The 22,209-nt window shown below is 41.0% G+C and overlaps 1 protein-coding gene across 3 annotated transcripts in view; it reads right to left on the reverse strand.

The window, feature by feature from the left end:
- Nucleotides 1-247: 247 nt before the first annotated feature.
- The window catches only part of TRRAP (transformation/transcription domain associated protein), a 97,805-nt gene continuing 75,843 nt past the window's right edge, over nucleotides 248-22,209 (reverse strand). For all 3 annotated transcript variants that reach the window (XM_068146749.1, XM_068146747.1, XM_068146748.1), the window contains exons 64-72: nucleotides 21,556-21,646; nucleotides 20,936-21,135; nucleotides 19,950-20,211; nucleotides 11,783-12,008; nucleotides 11,005-11,222; nucleotides 7,870-8,054; nucleotides 6,024-6,227; nucleotides 3,469-3,663; nucleotides 248-1,646 (exon numbers count right to left, since the gene is read on the reverse strand). In XM_068146749.1, coding sequence (XP_068002850.1) covers nucleotides 1,362-1,646; nucleotides 3,469-3,663; nucleotides 6,024-6,227; nucleotides 7,870-8,054; nucleotides 11,005-11,222; nucleotides 11,783-12,008; nucleotides 19,950-20,211; nucleotides 20,936-21,135; nucleotides 21,556-21,646 — 1,866 coding nt within the window. In that variant the 3' untranslated portion in view covers nucleotides 248-1,361. The remainder of the gene's footprint in view (nucleotides 1,647-3,468; nucleotides 3,664-6,023; nucleotides 6,228-7,869; nucleotides 8,055-11,004; nucleotides 11,223-11,782; nucleotides 12,009-19,949; nucleotides 20,212-20,935; nucleotides 21,136-21,555; nucleotides 21,647-22,209) is intronic.

Here is a 22,209-nt window from a genome sequence, read left to right on the forward strand (position 1 = left end):
TAATAGACCAGACCAGACCAGGTTGGAAGAGACTTTCAAGATCATCACATCCAACCTACCATCCAACACCACCCAGCCAACTAAACCATGCAACCAAGCCACCCTATCAAGTCTCCTCCTGAACACCTCCAGTGATGGTGACTCCACCACCTTATTTATTGCAGAGTACACCTGCTTTGGGGTACTTTCTGTTTTCAGGCCACAGCATAACATTAAAAATGCCCTCAACAAAAATGAATACCACAAAGAGTTTTACAAAATATTTATTTTGGGGAGAATAATAATAATAGTAAAAAAAAAACCAAATCACTCTGTACAAATTGAACATTCTCAACACCAAAGTCTGATAAAAAAAACACCCCGATAAAATGCTAACACAACAGAAAGACAAAGTGAAACGTGAAACTGATCTTTCCTTAAATTACAAAGGGATTGATTCCAAAGAAGCTACTGTAATTCCAAGCATTGAAATGAAACAATAAAGAACAAAAGACAACTTCATAAGATTTTTTTTTAGGGGGGGGTTTATCTATTACAACCAAAAACATGTATTGAAGGATGACTTTTTCCACCCTTCTTATAAACTTTGCCCCCCCCGCCCCTTCCAAACACTGTCCACAACGAAACCCAAATACTCTTAAGTGGTTCACGCTTTTGCTGTACATTGCTTGTGCTCCAAGAGAAAACAAAAAGCTAGCACGATTTGCTCGTTGTTTCCTCAGTGCCTAAACAAAACTCCCCTAAACAAAAAGAGTCACCTCTGTATATTTGGTACAAAATTCTCTGTACAAACCAACGTTGCTCGGGTAAACTGGAAGTGAGCTTCGAGGGAAAGCATTCAGTTTGTGCCTTCAGTTTGGTACAACGAAGGGACAGTGATTGAGTAAAATTTCCACCAAGTAAAATTCAGCATTGGGAATACTGCCTCCTTCTCTCATTCTTTTTTTTTCCCCCCCCTCCTAGAGTGTATAAAAAAAAAATTATATACTGCAGGTTATTAGGAATGGCAGATCCTAAATCTAACAGTGCTAGTTTTTATAGTCCTCATCATAAAATAAGAATCTTCTGTACATTATTTAAATTTCCCAACTTCCTTTTAAGCTATTTGGGAAAGCTGTGGCTGCATATTAAACAACCTTCTTAAAAAAGGAGGAAATGCCTCCTCGTGAAGCTAATGTCCCCTCAAGAAACTAAAACCAGTAAAATTGTCCTATTACTGTAAACACTATTCAAATGAAGACTGACAAAATGCAGTGTGACGGGGAAGTCATGGTCTAGAAAGCTTTTTTTTCACATTTTCTTAACACAATCTATGGCTCACACCACAAACAGCAGCAAAAATAGCTATTAGAAATTTCAAGTTAGAGCCAGGGGTGCCAGGCGGGATCCATACGACAGAGATTATCCAAGCTATTTGCAGCTGCTACCAGAGTGTTGACTTTGCTCTCTCCTCCTTCAAACTGAGCAAGATTATGAAGTCGAGTCATGATAGCAGTAACAGCTTTTTGAACCAGTGAGACCAGCTGCTGACTGTCCATGTTTTCAGGCTGTCCAGCTGCTGAGAGGGGGGAGGAAGTATCCTCTTGTGTTTTTTTGTGCCACGCAATGATTTCATCCCGCAGCACGGTTTTTAGGATGCCATCCACCTGTGTGAAGGAGAAAAACCAGACTATTATATTTAATCCAAGACCTTTCACTACCTTGATCACCCTCTTCTGGAGGCACTCTAATAGTTTGAAGTCCTTAGTATACCGAGATGCCTGAAACAGCATTCAACTTCACGGTGGGGATGCACCAGAGCTCTGTTGCAAGGGCACCCAGCACTTAGGTGTTGGAATTACTGGTGATGTCTGTGTGGCAGCTGTAGTCTGATTGTAAATACCTGTATAATATTGTAAATACTGTATGTTTTGTAGATATTCATTGCATTCCATTGTAGTTTTTGCTTTGTAAATCCAGCTGCTTCCATTTGCTTCCAATTGAGCTGGTTGTGCTTAGTTAATGTGAATGGGAAACTTTAACCCACCACAGCCTGCAAATCCACGTGCAGGTATAGACATGGCTTTGTAAGGTAAGAGGAAGAATTATGGAGAAATATATTAACACAGCTTGTTGTATTCTAGATAAAGGGGGAAAAAATATCACTCCTGGGTTATTTTCCATCTTTTAAATAGTAATTTGCTCACATCATAGCTACAGTGCACTATGTACAAGGTGTGCCTGTGCAAACTGCTTGCCTAAGTACAGGGTGCTCCCCTTTTGGAGAGCATTAGGAATTAAAAGGAAGTTAGACTATCTCTTTAGAAAACTACACCCTGCTAAGAGCTGGAATCCATCAAAGTCTCAGTGTATCTTCAGCATTCTATTCTGCTAAGTAAGGGCCAAGACACATTTCTATTCACAGATTATTATGAAGATTCTAAATGATGTTGAATTTGTCACTTCACCGCTTACCATTGCCAGAAATCTGGAAGGATTTATCACAGACTATTAAAAGGTTGGAAAGGACCTCCAGAGATCAAGTCCAACCCCTCTGCCAAAAGCAGGATCACCTGGGTAGTCTGCACAGGAATGCATCCAGGTGGGTTTAGAAAGTCTGCAGAGAAGGAGACTCCACAACCTCTCTGGGCAGCCCAAAGGCTAAAGCACAGAAACAACCAGCTTGGATTAACCAAAAAAGTAAAGCAAGAGTAAAATTACATTGATATTCCTCCTATCCTTTCCAAAAAGGCACACTGCAGACATTTTAGCTGCCATTTGTGAAGACCTTGGGGTAACATTCAAAACCAGATAGGGACTGTTCGGTTTACCTTAACCAAGAAAGTGCACTTTAGTTTGTCATTTACCAAAACCAACACAGAATCATAGAGTCAGAATTGTTATGGTTAGAAGGGATCTCAAGGATCATCTAGTTCCAACTCCCCTGCCATGGGCAGGGACCCCTCACACTAGATCAGGTTGCTCAGAGCCACATCCAGCCTGGCCTTAAAAACCTCCAGGGATGAGGCTTCCACCACCTCCCTGGGCAACCTGTTCCAGTGTCTCACCACCCTCATGGGGAAGAACATCTTCCTAACATCCAATCTGTTCTACCCATTTCTATTTGTTTTTCATTCCCCCTGACACCCTAAAAAGTTCCTCCCCAGCTTTCTTGGAGACCCCCTTCAGATGCTGTAAGGCCACAATTAAATCTCCTCTGAGCCTTCTCCAGTCAGCATAGCCCCAACTTCCTTAGTCTATCCTCAGGAGAGGAGCTCCAGCCCTCTGCTCATCCTTGTGGCCCTTCTCTGGGCATGGTCCAGCATGTCCAAATCCTTCCTGTAATATTGGCTCCAGAACTGGATGCAATACTCCAAGTGGGGTCTCACCAGAGTGGAGCAGAGGGGGAGAATCGCCTCCCTCGACCTGCTGGCTACGCTGCCAGCAAACAACATAATGACAGAATCCCCTTTCAAAAGGTATACAAACCTTAAAGTTTGGCTGTGCAAAGCAGCGGGCTACTGCAATCATAGATGCAGTCAGTGGCCCAGACACCCCAATGGTGGTGAGGAACTCAGAAATGTTTGGTGTGAGCCGGAAGGGCACCGGACGGTTGGCATCCAAATCTCCAGTAGCATCGTTAATGTCAAAGCGAAAGTAAGCTACATTGAGCTTGCCAGTATCCTGGATTTCAAAGCAAGATGCACAACAGTCATTAAAAGGAACAGATTTTCATTAATGAAACCAAAAGAAGGTGAATTCTTTTTTTACTCTCAATCCTCAGAGTACAGACAATACTCCAACAGTTTTGCACTCTCAGTCAAACAGGTCTTGAGACAAAAAAAAGTCAGAATTAAAGGCATGCACAAAGTCAGGTATGTATTTCTCTCCTGTGAGGAGCCCTGCAGACAGATCTCAATTCTCAGTGCACCCCAGCTCTGAGTAAGCATTCTCTATGCATTGTACACTCTGGGTAAGCATCTGAATGCTTAGCTGGAGGGATTAAAGAATTGTAATTGCTATACAGGGTATAGCCTGCCATGCATTAAAATGGCATTAAGACTTTAATATATACCACCTTTGACCTACTAAGGTGGCAAGCCTCATTTTAAATGTTGGGTTAAAGCAGGGAAAAAAAAATCACTATTAAAAGGAGTTGTAGCTTAACGTGATGGCAATGCTGAAAAGAGTACCTGAAAAAAAGGGTGGGGGGAAAGAAAAAAGGTATCTGAAAAAGGGTCATTTCCCTTTAAGAAAATGAAGCTCTGCATTTTATTTCATTTGATTTGAAAATCTGTCTGATGCAGATACATTCAAAGCAACAGATTTGAAAGAGGACTGAAAAAGAGAGACTTATCAGTCATTTATATGAACAGCTCCAATACCCAAGAACAATTTTACAGACAAAGTTCTAAATTATCACCACAGAAGGTAGAGCTGATGTCCATGGGGACTGCAGTTTAAATTACTACCTACATGATGTGCATTCACATATAAATGAATAGCCTGCTGAAAGGCACTGTTAATTACATACAGCAAATTACCATTTTGAATAGTTTCAAAAGTAGAGTCCAAATTTCCATTTGCTCAAAGCATACCTGGGCAACCTGCATGCATCCAGAGCAAACTCAGGCATACCTGGGCAACCTGCATGCATCCAGAGCAAACTCAGGCATACCTGGGCAACCTGCATGCATCCAGAGCAAACTCAGGCATACCTGGGCAACCTGCATGCATCCAGAGCAAACTCAGGCATACCTGGGCAACCTGCATGCATCCAGAGCAAACTCAGGCATACCTGGGCAACCTGCATGCATCCAGAGTAAATTCAGGCATACCTGGGCAACCTGCATGCATCCAGAACAAACTCAGGCATACCTGGGCAACCTGCATGCATCCAGAGCAAACTCAGGCATACCTGGGCAACCTGTATGCATCCAGAGCAAACTCAGGCATACCTGGGCAACCTGCATGCATCCAGAGCAAACTCAGGCATACCTGGGCAACCTGCATGCATCCAGAGCAAACTCAGGCATACCTGGGCAACCTGCATGCATCCAGAGTAAATTCAGGCATACCTGGGCAACCTGCATGCATCCAGAACAAACTCAGGCATACCTGGGCAACCTGCATGCATCCAGAGCAAACTCAGGCATACCTGGGCAACCTGTATGCATCCAGAGCAAACTCAGGCATACCTGGGCAACCTGCATGCATCCAGAGCAAACTCAGGCATACCTGGGCAACCTGTATGCATCCAGAACAAACTCAGGCATACCTGGGCAACCTGCATGCATCCAGAGCAAACTCAGGCATACCTGGGCAACCTGCATGCATCCAGAGTAAATTCAGGCATACCTGGGCAACCTGCATGCATCCAGAACAAACTCAGGCATACCTGAGCAATCTGCATGCATCCAGAGCAAACTCAGGCATACCTGGGCAACCTGCATGCATCCAGAGCAAATTCAGGCATACCTGGGCAACCTGCATGCATCCAGAGCAAACTCAGGCAATACCTGGGCAACCTGCATGCATCCAGAACAAACTCAGGCATACCTGGGCAACCTGCATGCATCCAGAGCAAACTCAGGCAATACCTGGGCAACCTGCATGCATCCAGAGCAAATTCAGGCATACCTGGGCAACCTGCATGCATCCAGAGCAAACTCAGGCAATACCTGGGCAACCTGCATGCATCCAGAACAAACTCAGGCAATACCTGGGCAACCTGCATGCATCCAGAGCAAATTCAGGCATACCTGGGCAACCTGCATGCATCCAGAACAAACTCAGGCATACCTGAGCAATCTGCATGCATCTAGAACAAACTCAAGCATACCTGAGCAACCTGCATGCATCCAGAGCAAACTCAGGCAATACCTGGGCAACCTGCATGCATCCAGAGGAAACTCAGGCAATACCTGGGCAACCTGCATGCATCCAGAACAAACTCAGGCATACCTGAGCAACCTGCATGCATCTACAACAAACTCAAGCATACCTGAGCAATCTGCATGCATCTACAACAAACTAAAGCATACCTGGGCAATCTGCAGCATTTCAGGGTTGAGTCTATTTAAGTGAAAGATGAATTCTGCAAAGCCAATCAGGGCCAACTGGATGGTGAACATCTTCCTGAAAGTCCAGTAATCGGTGGCATTGGGGAATGTGTGCAAAGCCCACTCCTTCAGCATGCTGCGTGGCACCATGTTGCTCTGTACTTCTTTAAGTATATCTCTGAGAACCTACACAGGAAAAAATATGAGTGGCAAGGGTTCATTTTTAATACACTTCTTAGTAAGAGTCAAGCATGCCAAAAGCAACTACCAAATTTCTTCTTGCAACTGCTCTAGCCCGTATTAGGAAAACCTTTCTGGACTTGGGATGCTTTCAATCCAACACTGTTTCCCTGACTTCTTTATCAAAACATTTTTATTTTGTTAGCCCATCCTCTGCACAGCTAGAAGACATTCTTTATTTAGAGACTAAATGTTTACTAAAATAATATGAGCATGAGAACTGCAAACAGGCATGTCAGGAAACCAGAAAGTGGAAAGTTACATAAGCCGATCAGAAACACCTCCTGGTCAAGGCTTTCAAGGCAATCAGAAGTTCAACTCACAATGCTGCACTTCCTTACAGGAAACTAAAGGAACATATTCCACAGCCCTCTATCTTCAGTGCAAGATGTATATGCAGCAATGAAATAAAATCCTTTATTTTAAGCATAATGGCAAGATGGGACCTTAAAAGCATGAAACCTAAAGATGGCTCTTTGTAAGGTTTCCACATACACCAGATAAAGGGTTTTCATTACACAAGGCAGGCAAAGACACTGGGTAATTTGTATCACACATCAGTACAGCAAAGCCAACTTAAAGAGACAAAAAGATGAAAGTTTAGACCTGTAGTCAAGGGATTCTGTAAGTGAACACTGTGAAGCAGTTTTACCCTAGATGTAAACATCTGTGATCTACCAAGATACGCAAAAGCTGCAGCATACCCTAGCTAAATTAATTAGAAAAATCAGGTGAACTTAGGATATGTTCTGTTACACCAGAAATCATGATAGTCATACTGACTGCAATTAACTGGCTCTTAATGTTTGATAACCTGAAGGGAAAAAGCTCAAAATAGAAACAGATGTTACACAACACTTCTTTTTTCCTTTTGTAACAAAGGAAGGCTGGAAAGGCAGCTCCTCTAAATGATGTCTGGGATACCCCTGTGCTGTGGATTTTCTAATAGCTCTACTGGAAATGGGATTGGCATTTTGTGTAAAGAATTTACATTAACCTTAAGATAAAACCCCATAATATAACCTTATTTATCACAGCTGGATGTTTGATGGAGGTTACAGAGGGAGCTTGGTTGCGAGGACGGTCATTTATTAGGGTGAGATTGCTCAGCCTTTTTTATTCTACTTTGATGAAATTATTTCACTGGTAATTTCAGGAGATATATTAGAACAGCACAGGGAAGCCTGCCTCACACACCATGTTGTAACTGCTTATGTAAATTAGGTTTGCTGTTTCCCATGTTACCTATTAATTATTTTCAAAGCACTACACCAAAGGACCAAAAACCCAATCAACACCTTGTCTGTTTTCAGTTGCAGTTACCAAAACAACCTAGGGTAATATAAATACAGCTTTCTTTTGAAGCTTTCCAAGACAGTCTAAACCACCAGACAGACAGAAGAGTTTCCAAGAATACATTGACCAAAACCAAAATAAATCCCCTACCCCCAAATCAAAACATCACTTCTGCAAAACCTACGTCTCGCGTCCAATGAGGTGTGAAGCATTAGGGCAGGGGAGGAAATTTGCCACACGACAGAGTCCTCAAAAAAAGCCCTTGACTGAAGTACATTCTATGTTCTATTACCTGGTGGCTAGCTTGAGTCCCTCGTGCTTGGACCGTTGCCAGTCTGTCATAGTAACGAGAAATAGGGTTGTCATGCTCAATGCCCTTCTTGGCACAGCGCTGCTTGTAGATCTCCACCAGGGAAAGCGAAGAGGGGTTGTCTTCAACCAGACGCATCTGTGGAGAAACTGCTACAACACGGGGCACTAGGGGTAGTTTGAGAAGGGTGAGGGATGAGGGGAGCAGAGCAGAGAGAGCAAAACAAAACAGTTAATCCACAAGCCAAACACTGAGAGAAGAATTAGTATGCAAGCATCAACCCTTAAAACAGGATTGTGGTAATCAACTCAAGGGTTGCTTAGCCTGGAGAAGAGGAAGCTCAGGGGAGACCTTATTGCTGTCTATAACTACCCAAAGGGAGGTTGTAGCCAGGTGGGGGTTGGTCTCTTCACCCAGGCAAGCAGCACCAGAACAAGAGGACACAGACTCAAGCTGCACCAGGGGAGGTTTAGGCTGGATGTTAGGAAGAGGATCTTCACAGAAAGAGAGATTGGCCATTGGAATGTGCTGCCCAGGGAGGTGCTGGAGTCACCATCACTGGAGGTGTTTAGGAAGAGACTGGATGGGGTGCTTGGTGCCATGGTTTAGTTGATTAGATAGTGTTGGGTGATAGGTTGGACTCAATGATCTCAAAGGTCTTTTCCAACCTGGTTAATTCTATTCTAAGTCTATCAAGAGAAGATTTCTGTTACTAAACTGATAACTAATTCACAAGCTCAGTTAAACAGAAAGCAAGTATGATAGCAGATCTTTGGGGGTTTTTTAATCTTAAAAGGAACATCTGAACTGTATTAGCAAAACCACTGAGCACTTGTTATTCTTCCCACTTGCCTTTATCTGCAGCAAAGAGGACAGTATTTTGTTCAGATGCAAACAGGTCTGCAATATCTGATTACATGACCCTGGTATTATGTCAATACTACTAAACTCAACAGTGTATTTAAAGAGAATCAAAAAAGCTAGTGGAAAATAATCTCTACATAGTTGAGGAGAAGATGCTTAAATGACACTACTTGAAAATAACACAGGAATACACCAAGGAAATACTCAATAAGAAAGCATAAGCCACTGAGTTTTCCTTGATGAACATCAAACTTGCAAAAACACCACCTGCACATTCATGGTACTCAAGAGATGTACTCCTACTGAGTCTCATGTGTATCCCCACCTAAGACAGACAAGGCCTAGCTTTCCCAGGAACACTGTCTGTACTGTTTGACAGCAACCTCCAGTTACCATCTAATCTATTCCCTCATTATTTATCTCTCAGAAGCTGTAATAATTAACCTCAAATAGACACAGAGAAGTTGTTTAAGTGCACTTAAATTGTTTGATGTGATTTCTTCAGTCTTAAAGAAGAAAATGCATTCTGCAGAAGGAAGGGGTGTTAATGAGCTGTTTCTTCTGGTCTGTTTCCATTAACCTCTGGCAGCAGAGAAAGGGATGTTCTTTAAGTTCTTTCAAATAGTATCAAACCACAGTACAGAATTATTGCCAAAAATCACAATAGTTCCAGAACAGCTCTTTGGAGGAAAACATGTCACTTCACTACTCAGGTTATACAGAAGACATATTTCTGTATCAAAGGGCTTGTTTGTGATCTCTTTCAAGGCTTTATCTAATGCACTTCTGTTATTTTGGTCTCAGAGTGGTGCAAAATTGTCTTCACACATGCAGAGGTACTACACTCAGCTTTTGTTACAACAAATCCTTTGGCCTGTACATTTTGGTCTTTTTCAAGTTAGAATTCAAATAAACACTTCCAACTGCAACCTGCATCATCTGGCCACCCAAGCTCATGACAGCAGCTACATATTTATGTTTTAATATGATGTAACTACACAGGTGTAAGCTGCAATGTGCCAATAGCTTTTGTATCTGGAAAACACAGGAGTTTAACTGTTTTAAAGCACTGACAGCAGTAGGTGAATCACAAGCAGACCAAGCAAGCTGCCAGGTGAGATCCTCATAATCTCAGGTTCTCATTTTATGAATGAATTATTTATAAAATCAGCACATGAAAAAGTGAAGATACAGAAGGAAAGAGAAAAAAATTAAGACTGTGTGTTCAGCCTTCACTCTTTCGGTTGAAATGCCTAACGATGTGACCTTTTTATTACACATAAATCATACTGGAACTCTCCTTAACTCTCCTCATTAAGACCTCCCTACCATTGTGTTAGTTAATTCTGTAATGTTTAAGCATTGCCAGGTGGAGCTGTTGGCAAAGGGCACTCTCCAAACCAGGTAACCTTTTACAGGATCACTGATGGATGCTCAACTGAACTCCTGCATCTAGTATCTAGACTATGAAAGGATTTTGTCAGGCAGCAACTAAGCAGTCTGCATAGATTCCTAAAAAGTAAACATGACCATGGGTCTATTGAGTTACTTCAAAAATTACAAAGATATTTTCTTGTATCAGAGAATTAAAATCATAGAATCATAGAATTGTTAGCATTGGAAGGGACTTCAAGGATCATCTAGTTCTGACCCCCCTGCCATGGGCAGGGACACCTCACACTAGATCAGGTTGCTCAGAGCCACATCCAGCTTGACCTTAAAAACCTCCAGGGATGGGGCTTCCACCACCTCCTTGGGCAGCCTGTTCCAGTGTGTCACTTCAGAAAGCATATTAAAAATTCCAGAAAGTATATATAAAAATTCTTTCTTTTTCTGTGATATGTGAAAGAGGCAAAAAAAATTCCATATTCTTATACCATGACAGGGGGAGAAAGTTTTGTTCTATCCCTCACCAGCTGACTCTAAATGCTCATTCTGCAGTACATCTATCCCGTTTCCATAGCAACAAATCCAATGGGCATGCCTCTGCTTTGTATTTGTTATTCACAATTGAACTTTACACCAGAACTGATGTGTGTAAACTCTTCTAAAAGCACCCCAGATTGCATGCAATCAACTGTACTCCATCAGAGGGGTGCTATAATGCCAGAAAAGAGCAGTTACCTAGCCAGATAGGAATTTGCCTTCTGAATACAAAAACTTCAGTGATTAGCAGCTGTCATAAACTTTAGCCATTACAACCTTTCAGCATAACAGGCATTTTAAAAATCACTCAAAGTCTCTTTGTAGTACCTGTGAAAAACAAATGTCTTTTTGTGGTTTCCTTTCTTTTCTCTAAGCAGGGGTTCAGCAGGCGAAGAAGCTGTAGCACCCTCTCTTCTCGCCGCGACTCCGTCAGGCAGGCATCATTCATCACCAGATAGGGGTAAATCTTCCCATTATGGCCTCGGATATAGAGTCTTCTAGCTGCAGTGTTGTGCTTCTGAACTATCTCCACTCTGGGCATAAACCTACCAGGAATGAAAGGATGTTAAAACTTCTGATCTAATCTCCTCTGATGTAAACAATGTAAAAAGCGAAGAAACAAAACCACCAAACGAGCAAGGAAGAAAAACAATTAAATAAGGCAGTGCACCTGTATTCCAAGGTGCAACTTTATTGCCCAGCTAGCCTGTGGTTTCTGTTTTGTAGTCAAAAAGCTCTTATTTGTTTTTGATTCTGTTTTTTCATTTTTACAAAGACACAGTTCTGGAGCAAAAATAATTAGATCAGTTCTTTGTCATTATTGAGAAGAACAGTACCACTACTGACTACAAAAGGATAACTAGTCTCAATTTGTGTCAAAAGACAACCAAATATACTCTTCATAAAACAGTACAGTTGCTTAGTGAGGTAATGTAAAATTGCCAGAGGACAAAATGAAAAAGAAAGGTGCTAGAGCAAAGCATGACCCCACATATGCCATTGTAATATTCATGACATCTACTTTGAGGAGTGGAGGGACAGAGGAGGTTCCCATTTTTCTCTCTGTTTTCAGAATTACAACTACCAAAGGATATTTTAACATTACCTTGCTATCTTGATGTAGTAATGTGTTGGCTTTGGCATAAGGAATTCTCCAGGTATCTCCACTTCTGCAGTCTGAGCTGAAAAATTACTTAGAAAGCGGCACTTTTCTTCTATGAGGAAGAACTTTGGAAGCTGTTTAGTTTTTGCCTCCAGGATTTTGATCCATTTCTTCAGCTTGGAGATAAGATTGTGGAGTTTCATTGACCCTGGCACACTGAAGTCAAAGTCTAAAAAAAACAAACCACCAACCATATTCAAATTTCATCAGGGTATTTAACTACCAAGTCTCTAAAGTTTGCATTTTCAAAGAGGTTCTCTCAGCCACAGCCCCTATCCAGGGCACACCCCTGTTAAGCATGAAAGCATCACACTAGTCCCAGATACTGTAGGAAAATGAAAAGCTGCTACAAAAATGGGAAAGCACATTACCAAGCAAGCCCAGCAGAGAAACACATCTACCTACAAACCCTAAACACAAAGGAAAGCTAGCAGGTTCAGACACACTCAGAAGAGACATAAGAATCACTACCAAAGAGTCAGCATAATTGGCATAGGATCTTACCATGGCAATAACATCACAACAGCAGATGCTGGAGGAGAACAAATCACACAATCCAATAGTGCAAACCAAACACACACTCACACACACAGAGCTGGACTGCCTGTGACAGGCTGTGAATATTTCATCTGTATAGAAAATCTTTTAGTGAAGTCTTAAAATGATACATAACTTAAACCTGGCAGAAGCTGCTACCTCTTTTGTGTATGCAGCTCTAAAATATTCTCTACTGTTTAATTAATAATGAACTTCCCAAGGTTTTCCTGGGTTTACAGTCATGCAAACATTAGACAAACATACTGAAAACATTTTAAACACTGCTACAGTATTTAGCTGCCTATACACTGCAACCAAACAGACTGCATAGAGAGACAGAGGTAGCAGTAAAAACCATTCGATTAGATTAGATCAAATCAAATCATTAGTGAAAGAGGAAAAATAAACTTTATTTTACAGCCCAGTGCTATAATTTTCTGTCTGTTTCATTAAAAGCATTTTATTTACATCAGTGGAGGCTTTTTCAAAGGGATAAAAAAGCCTCAGCTGAGGACACAATATAGAATCTGTGAGCAACTGCAGGACAGGTAGTAAAACTGCCATTACCACTACTCTCCTGCTCCAAGCTGCAAGGAAACTCTCTTTATTCTTTCCTGGCTTAGAAAACAATTGCATGCCATCACAGGAAGAACAGATATGACAGCCTAAGAAAAAATGACAATAATGTGCAAACAAGTCTGCTCTTTCCTTTGCAGCATAACACTACTGCAGCATGAAACTATCTCCTCTAGCCCACATGCAAGTGAAGTAAGAATCTTCTCAAGGTCAATACGTGGTCTTCAATACACTCTAATTAATCCTGCAACAGAAATGACTACAGTATCGACCATTTTCTGCACCAACACCAAACCCATCTTCAGAACACAGCAAATAAATGACCAAATTAACAATTATGTGGATTTCCAAAAAGAGGGGAAAGGAACAAAGCATATGCACAAATGAAATGATGGTTCAGTACTTCAGCACCACAACGAGAGAATAATTACAACTGGATAATAAACTGCTCTCTTTGTAAATCTCGTTAGTTATGGCATCCCAAATTGTGCAAGTTAACTATCAGACTTCATTTTTTTTTTAAGAAGCATTTTTGTACTAGAGTCTAAAGGATGCCATTTAACAGGTTACAAGTGAAAAAGTAACATCAAGAAAGAGACTGACGATATCGATTCAGCATTTGGGAAGCAGAACAGAATCTTCGTTATAGTTCAACACAACAGAAAATTATGTCTCAAAAATTAGTTTGAATCTTACTGCAGAAGCTACATTTCAGTATGTTCCACATACACAGAATCAACCAGGTTGGAAAAGACCTTGGAGATCGAGTACAACCTATCACCTAGCACCATCTAATCAACTAAACCACACACTGCATTCCTAAATTGGCAAAGAAAATCACAGTGCTGCTCAGATAGGAAATTAATTTGACCCCCTAAATATGCTACAAGCTGCTACCTGCAAGTATGCTAATAGCAAATTCAGTATATGCACACAGCACCTACTGCACAAAGAAGTTTTTGTCAACCGCAATTAAAAGCATTCAAAACTCCTGTTACCTACAAGACTTAATCTTATAAACAAGCTCAGAACATTTGTTCTTTTAATCAGAGAAGTTCATCTAACTGTACATAAACTCTTTTTCATAGAATGGCTTAGGTTGGAAGGGACCTTAGAGGTCACCTACTCCTGCCTCCCCCACCATGGAGTGGGATGCCTCTCAACTAGACTCAGTTGCACAAGGCCTCATCCAACCTGGCCTTGAACAGCCCCAGGGACAGGATACTATTACCACATAAAATAATGCAACCTAGGATTCCCTTCATTTTGCTATTCTGTATTTAACCAAAGCATCAGAGAACACATAACCCAACACATTTCATTTTGTAGCCACAGTATCAGTGGAAGTGTAGTAGCCCACAACAGAGTAAAAAAACCCAGCAGCACATACAAAATCCATTCCACATCTATGGGAAAAAAGGCTATAATGAAAAATGCAGTTCCATATTTAGAGATGTTAGAATATTAGCATAACTCTGCAATATTCACTTTTCTTTTCCTACTTGGTATGGGCAGTGCATCTACAGCAATATCACTGTAAAACACTCCTATTATAATCCCAAGCCTACCCTCTAGTGAGCAGTGGGAGTAAATCATTTCATGCTAGTGACAAAATTACTGAATCATTTATCTCCTGAATCCCTGAAGCACAGGAAAGTATCTCCAAATTGCAACTAGTTTTTTGTGCTAATGGGAACCACCAAAGTAGCAACAATCTGCATCAATATATATTCCTTACAAAGAGAGTCCTCCAGTTCACCAGGAGAATAGCTTTAGTTTGCTGAAATGCCTATTTGAGGATTTTTTTTTTGATGTTTTGCTTCCCAGTGGCAGATGGGAAAAACAGAAGAGTTCACTTAGCCTTTTTGCTCATGCCACAGAGAGCCCATCTGAGAAGAAAAATCACTTCAGCTGGAGGAAAGGGGAATAGAGGAGCAGACATTATTTGCGTACCAAGTCTCTCTGCTTTGCAGGCTTTTTAATCTACATAAATAGTATTTCTATTTCACACAAATCCACTTTTTCCAGTGCTTACAACTGCAGAACATATTTGCAAGCTAACACATGCTGGTCTAAAATACCTTCCTGCTTATACCACCTTTTCCTAAACAGAACAGGAAATTTACCTCCTCATCTTTAATGGAGATACTCACAGAAGACCACGGTACTTTCCAGGCTGCATTTCAACTAAGGAAGCTTGCTCTCTGTTCTCCATGCTGCTAAAGATTTTACAGTGTGATATATGTATTTCAAACAAATATGTTCATTCAAAATCTTGAATGCCTCTAAAATTGCTACCTGAATCCATCCAGCCCAGCATAATTGGCAATTTCTTGCCACTCTGAATGAAAGGAGAAACAGGGGGCCCAATCTTCTGCCAGTGAGACAGACTAAGAAATTCTTCTGGTTCTTAACACAACTAGATAAAGTTTCATCACTTCTCATGAAGCAAACCCAGAAAAGAAAATATTCTGTGATTGTAAAATTAGTTTCAACGTCCCTGGCCCCACAAAGCCCTTGACCTACTGAACATTAACATTAAAGATTAGTCTGACCACAGACAAAGCCACTTAAGAAAGTTCATGACCCAAGGACATTCAACTAAAGAGCCAAGACATTCGTGATGCAAGATGCCACTTAGGACTGAAATATAAACTCAGCTTTGCAGAGCAGTTCAAATCCTTTATTATACATATGATACAGAAGATCCAAGCATTCTCCAAGAAAGAAGAGCTGTCATGCTTCTCAAGTTATTATGCAGACATTTACATATTCTCTACTTTGATAAAGGTTCTTTTTAATCTCCTAAGAACTTTTTGGAGAGCACCAACAAACAGGGAAAAATCTCAGTCACAGTTAAGAAGAAATATGAAGCTAGACTACTTATTTATCAGTCAGCTCCAGAAAACCAAGACTGAAAAGACCAGACCAAGGTCAAATACGATGCCAGCTCCCTTGATTTGGATTTTCTGGATAACATTCTGTTGTCTAAAAACCAGAAGGTAATTAAAGAGCTACTGAAATGATGCCATGCTCACTCTTAAGTAGGGGAAAAAAAATCCTTAAAGAAGCTGAACATGATTGAGTCCCCTACCCTCTCTGCATGCTTCAGAGACAAACTTCAGTCTTCCAGAAGCCACTTTCTGATTATGGGGTTTCAGTTTGCAGTAGGTAATTCATTGTCTTGGGTGCCCAAATTCCCAAGAAAATTATCTTACCCTTGAAGTGTACATTTAGGAATTTTCCATTGGTATTCAGCTTAGTGTGGAGAGAGGGTTGCAGTAAGAAGCTGATCCAAACTTTAAACTATCATCTGCCCACAAAAGAACAATTGAGGCAGTTTTTCTCCTCCTTTTACTGCTGAGAGAGCTCTCAAAGGGAGCATTTCTCAGCATTTGCCTGTTCTTTGATGTCAAAGGTTTAGCAGAAAAAGGAGAGAAGGAACAAAGAACAGATGGTCAAAGAACTATGCATTTGAAGTTCCAGGAAAAAAAATTCAAAGTGAAATTTGGTTTTAAAATATACAATATTAGGATGGAAAAAGATGACCTATCAAAGCTCCAACAGCCCAGACTACTGCAGACAAAGGACTTGGAATATAAGAAATGGTGTGAGTCCCCAGCGGCTCCAAACAGGGATCAAGATGCAACTCAGATGTTAATGGAAATGATTATGCAACCAAACACAGCTGAAAGTGTCTATAAAACATAACTGCCAACATTAATCTGGAAATAACTGAGGAAAAGGGTTTACTCCAAGACAGCTCTTCAGCTTGGATACTTCTGACATGGAAGGCAACCACTCTAATTATCCATCATCATCTAAGCGCAGCAGGTACTGGGAATCAGAAAAGCAAACAGATACCAACATTCCAGCACAACAGAAGGACACAGTAGCCAAGATCTGAAAGTGGTTTCTCATCATATTAAAACAGCCTTTGCTATCTCTAGTACAACACTTACAAGCCTACTCATTTATGTACATTTTACTGTTAGTGCACAACTAATAAAAAACCTGAGCTTCCTTTTCTGTGTAACGAATTAAGTGTCAAAAATGCCTGAGTATTTTGTTTCTGTTCTCTCACACTTCATTTGTGAATTAAAACACTGAGTTTATTAGATTAAAATCAGATCAGCAAAATCATTAGGTAATCCTGCAGACAGTCACATTCAATCATACTTGAAAGACAGGAACTCCTCAATAGAAAAAAAACCCAAGTAATTCCTTATTATCAAAGTGAAATTTACCAAGAAGCACATAGTATTTAATGTCTTCACATGATCTTTTTGGTCCAGGCCTATGTTGCTGTTCTTTGTTTTATAAGCTGTTCCACATAATTCCCTATAAATGCTGTGAAGCCTGTTCCAGTGTTTGACCTCCCTCTCCGTAAAGAAATGCTTCCTAATGTCTCATTTCATCCTCTCCTGGTGCACCTCTGAACCACTCCCACGTGTTCTGTCACTGGTTACCAGGGAGACCACATCAGCACCTCCTACCCCATGTCCCCTCCTCAGGAAGGTGCAGAGAGCAATAAGGTCACTCCTAAAGTCTCTTTCTCCAAACTAGACAAGCCCAAAGTCCTTAGCCACTCCTCAGGGGGCATTCTTTCCAGCCCATTCACCAGCTTTGCTGCCCTTCTCTGGACACATTCAAGGACCTTCACATCCTTCTTAAACTGTAGGGCCCAGGACTGCATACAGTCCTCCAGGCAAGACCACACCAACACTGAATACCATGAGATGATCCCCACTCTCGACCTGCTGGTTATGCTATGTTTGATGCACCCAGGATGTGCCTTCTGGACTGCTAGGACACAGTGCTGACTCCTGTTGAGCTGCTGTCAACCAGCACCTTCAGGTCCCTTTCTACAATGCTGCTCTCCAGCCACACCTGTCCCAGTTTATACTTGTGCCTGGCTCTGCTCCATTCTAGGTACAGAATCTGGCATTTGGACTTGATAAATTTCATGCCATTAAGCACTGCCCAATGATTTTTTTTTCCCCTCCTGCACGCTTCCATTAAATACACAAAATGTTTCTACTTCCAATTCTCTCTCTAGTACACTTCATCCATTAAAAATTTAATCATATGGTTCAGGACTTTCATTATCTGCTGTCATGCAACTGTAGTGCCTCAAAAAGGACATCATGCAATACACAGCATGCACAAGATATGTAGGTCATATCTACAACTGAGTTACTTTCACAAGATTCCCATCAGTTGGGGTTTTTTCACAACATTATCAGTAAAATGCTTGAAAACACACCACAAGTCTACTTGTCAAATTCTGTAAATGTTCTGTAGCTCCACTGACCTCAAAGAAGTTTAAGTTAAGGCAACTTTATGTAACTTAGAATTCTAAAAAGGAGAACTTTTCAATGCAAAATTCACTCCTGAGGAGGAAAACCAACTTGATGTGGAAAGGGAACTTCTCTTAAATCACCATAAAAGTTAAGATGGAGACATTTTAATTCCTGCCAGAATCATCTAAGTCAGAGTCCCAGGAGAAGACTCAGAAAAAGATGAAAACTCAGGTCTTCACAAAAATTCTATTTCCTCAGGCTTGATCAACTACTGAGTTTGAATTCTTCTGTTAAAACAAACAAACCAACAAACAGAGCCTGTATTTAACTACCCATTTAAATCTAATTCTACAGGTATCTTCAAGAAAAAGCTGATACAGTTTAGAGAGATACAAAACACAAAATCCCAGCAATTTAAAAGACTGATGCAAATCAATGCCACCCTCTGTCATGTGCAGCTGCACGGCCTTAACACTTCCACCAAATATCCCTGCACTGGTTAGGCCACACCCTGAGTACTGTGTCCAGTTCTGAGCCCCTCAGTTTAAGAAGGACATCAAGACACTTGAACGAGTCCACAGAAGTGCAACAAGGCTGGGGAGAGGCCTTGAGCACAAGCCCTGTGAGGAGAGGCTGAGGGAGCTGGGGTTGCTTAGCCTGGAGAAGAGGAGGCTCAGGGGAGACCTCAGTGCTCTCTACAACTACCTGAAGGGTGGTTGTAGCCAGAAGGGAGCTGGTCACTTCTCTCAAGCAACCAGCACCAGAACAAGAGGACACAGTCTCAAACAGCACCAGGGGAATTTTAGGTTCAAAGTGAGGAGAAAGTTCTTCACTGAGAGAGTTGTTCGCCATTGGAATGTGCTGCCAAGGGAGGTGGTGGAGTCACCATCCCTGGAGGTGTTCAAGAGGGGATTGGACATGGCACTTGGTGCCATGGTCTAGTCATGAGGTCTGTGGTGACAGGTTGGACTTGATGATCTTTGAGGTCTCTTCCAACCTTGGTGATACTGTGATGCTCCATGCTCTCATCTTAGAATTTTAAATCAAGAGCAGACACTCAAAAATGTAACTCCACTGATAAAGAGGAAACAAGTTCCTTCCCTTAAGTACCTGCTTTATTAGCTCTGATCAAAGTTATTGATTCAATTTACCTTACAGTGATGTGAATTTGTGTAACAGTATTTTTGTAATCTAGTTATCCAAAACATTAGGGTGCTCCCTCTCATGAGAAGTAGGCTGTTTTGAATATTCACACAACAGTTTCATTCTGACTAACTGTGATGCCAGAATTTAATAGTTTTTTTTTACCCCAGAGCTCCAGAGATCTTTCCTGTCCCTCAGCTATTGCAGGCAGTTCTACACAAATTGCAAAAGTATTATAGAGAAGTGATCTAATTTTTCTTTAAACACATATGTGATTTGACCACAGATTTAGGCAATAGAAATCCAATATACTTATTCTCTACACTGAGGTCTGCTTTTCACTTGAATTATTTTTATTACTCCACAGAAGACTGGAAAAAAATGACTTCAGGTTTAGTGAACAACAGAAAGGTGGTGTTTTCTTTATTTTCTACCCAGAAAAATATTGGAAGAAGAAGAAAAGAGCAGAATACCTTCACAGTTGAACTTTGGGAGGGAAATTTCTCTGGAGATTACAATTAAGATTAAAACCCAGTTTTTTAACCACTTACCTGTTGTAAATTGCCCTTTTAGCTTCTGGAACACAGGATCTTGAGCAGTTGCCTGTGCTCTCCTAGCTAGTGACTCTGAGGCTGCACTAGAAAACATAGTGGACACATTAGAGACATTCTCCAGACCTACTCCAAAAGTGCTGACTAACTTCTTGACAAAATTTAGTGTGTGAGGAGTGATTTTGGCATCAGAAACAGCTCCACTTTTCTCAAAGGCAACTGAATAGCACTTTGCCAAGCCCTGCTGCAGTTGTCTAAGAACCTAGGGATGAAAAAAACATAAAGACAAGACAAAACAGTCAGAAAAAATTAGGCTTTCTGATTTGACACCAAGTATTTATTCCCACACTGCCTTTTATACACTGAAGTTATCCTCTTGGAAACATTTATTTAAAACTGTATTTTCAAACTGCATCAGAGGCTCAGTCAGAATGACAGCACTGATTCTTACTGACCAAACTGAGCAGTGGCAATGCTGCACCACAAAGTACACCTTCCTCTTTCAACGGCAGCAAAGCTTCAGATTTTGTATTTTGTGATATATTAGAAAATTATGTGGCATGAGCAATACCTATTCAAACACTGCTCTAGTTAGACAGAACAGAAGGGTCTGACACTTCAAGAGGCAAATAATAGAAGTGGAGTGGCATGTCCCTCAGCTTTAGCTCAAACTTCAGGCAATAATCACCACCTGTCACACACCACCAGACCAAGAAGGGAACAGCTATCTGTGAAGCAGTGTAGAACCAGACATTTTCAGTTAGCAGAAGCAACAGCTTAAATGCAGGAGCCATTCATCTAATTAATAGTTTAGGGAAACCTCTGTATAGCTTCCAGAAATAATCAGGCTCCTTAAAACCCTCATCAGAACAATGAGTTCTACAAACATCACTTTAGTAACTGAAACAGCCATTCTAGACAAATATTTTGCAGTTAACTTTTCCTTAGATGACATGTAGGTGGGAAGATATATTAAAGGCAAATACCTCTTCATGCCAATTCTCTCTGAACCAGACCATCTGATCCACAATGCCTTCCAGAGAAGACAAAAGCGTTGGATGCAGTTCTCGCTGCATATGCATAATTCTGCTGCATCGCCACATTGGTGCAGTGGCTCTGATTGGCCCTGGATCTGAGGCAGAGTGGGACTGATTTCCAACTGAACTTGGCTGTTGTTGCCCAGAATCTGCAAAGTGGAAAAAATTTTTTTAAATTACCTTTTGTGAACTTGATACGTGGCTGCATGAAATGAAAGAAATCGTTCCAAGAATTTGCTTTAGATTTGCAGTATTCATCATGTGTTACCTATCACATTTCAGAAAATTTGAGAACATTTGGTTTTCAGAGAGAAAATTCTGCTCCAAATGCTGTTCACAACTAAAAAGAGTCCAGGCCCATCCTTGTAACCTCCACCCTTTAGATATTTATGTGTGTTTATAAGACCCCCCACTCAGTCTTCTCTTTTAAAAGCCCTACTCTCCCAGTCTCTCCTCCTAAGACAGGTGCTCCAGTCCTCTAATCTTCTATTTTCCCAGTAAAATCAGGAGAAACTCAAAATCAGAACTAAGTGACAGAGCCAAACCAATCTGATCATTATCAAGCTCACCGCTCTTGTAGCGTTCTCGTTGTTCTATCTTTAAGGTCAAATAGAGGGTCCTGATAGGGAAGTAGACAGCTTGGGGGTAGACTCTTCCCACCTATTTGGAGATAGACATACTTCTCAGTTAAGGATAACTGAATACAGACCAGACCAACACAAACTCTTTGTAAATGAGTGCAATTCAGCAATAATCAGCTTCTTGTTTAAAATACCAGCTTATGGAAAACTAGGACATTAAAAATTCAGTAAAAGAAATCCAAAGGGGATGAAATGGTAACTCCCTATGCATACTGTTAAAGGCATTACCTAATTAGGGCTTCCAGATCATATTGCCTAATAAACCTGAAAACAGCATAATGCCAGAGCACCAGCTGGGGCAGCTCAGACATCTTACTAATGGATGAAAAGCAGACATAATGACAGTGGTTAGTTGTTAAATCAGCCACAATTCCCAGTGAACCCCAGGATACTTGATAAGAAGGCCCATTAGAAAGTAACTTTACTCCACCCAATTGTGGCACTTAATGAAAGAGGATCCCAATTCCACCCAAAAATAAAAAAACACAAAAACCACACCACACTTAAGAGGTATTAACATTCAGCATCCACCTTACAATCTGTAGATCTCAGTACCTATTAAAGGAAAGAAGCAGTATGCCT

Source organism: Melanerpes formicivorus, unplaced genomic scaffold, assembly GCF_026170545.1.
Source record: "Melanerpes formicivorus ecotype bairdi unplaced genomic scaffold, bMelFor1.0.p_v2 SCAF_14, whole genome shotgun sequence".
In the NCBI taxonomy this organism is placed as follows: domain Eukaryota; kingdom Metazoa; phylum Chordata; class Aves; order Piciformes; family Picidae; genus Melanerpes; species Melanerpes formicivorus.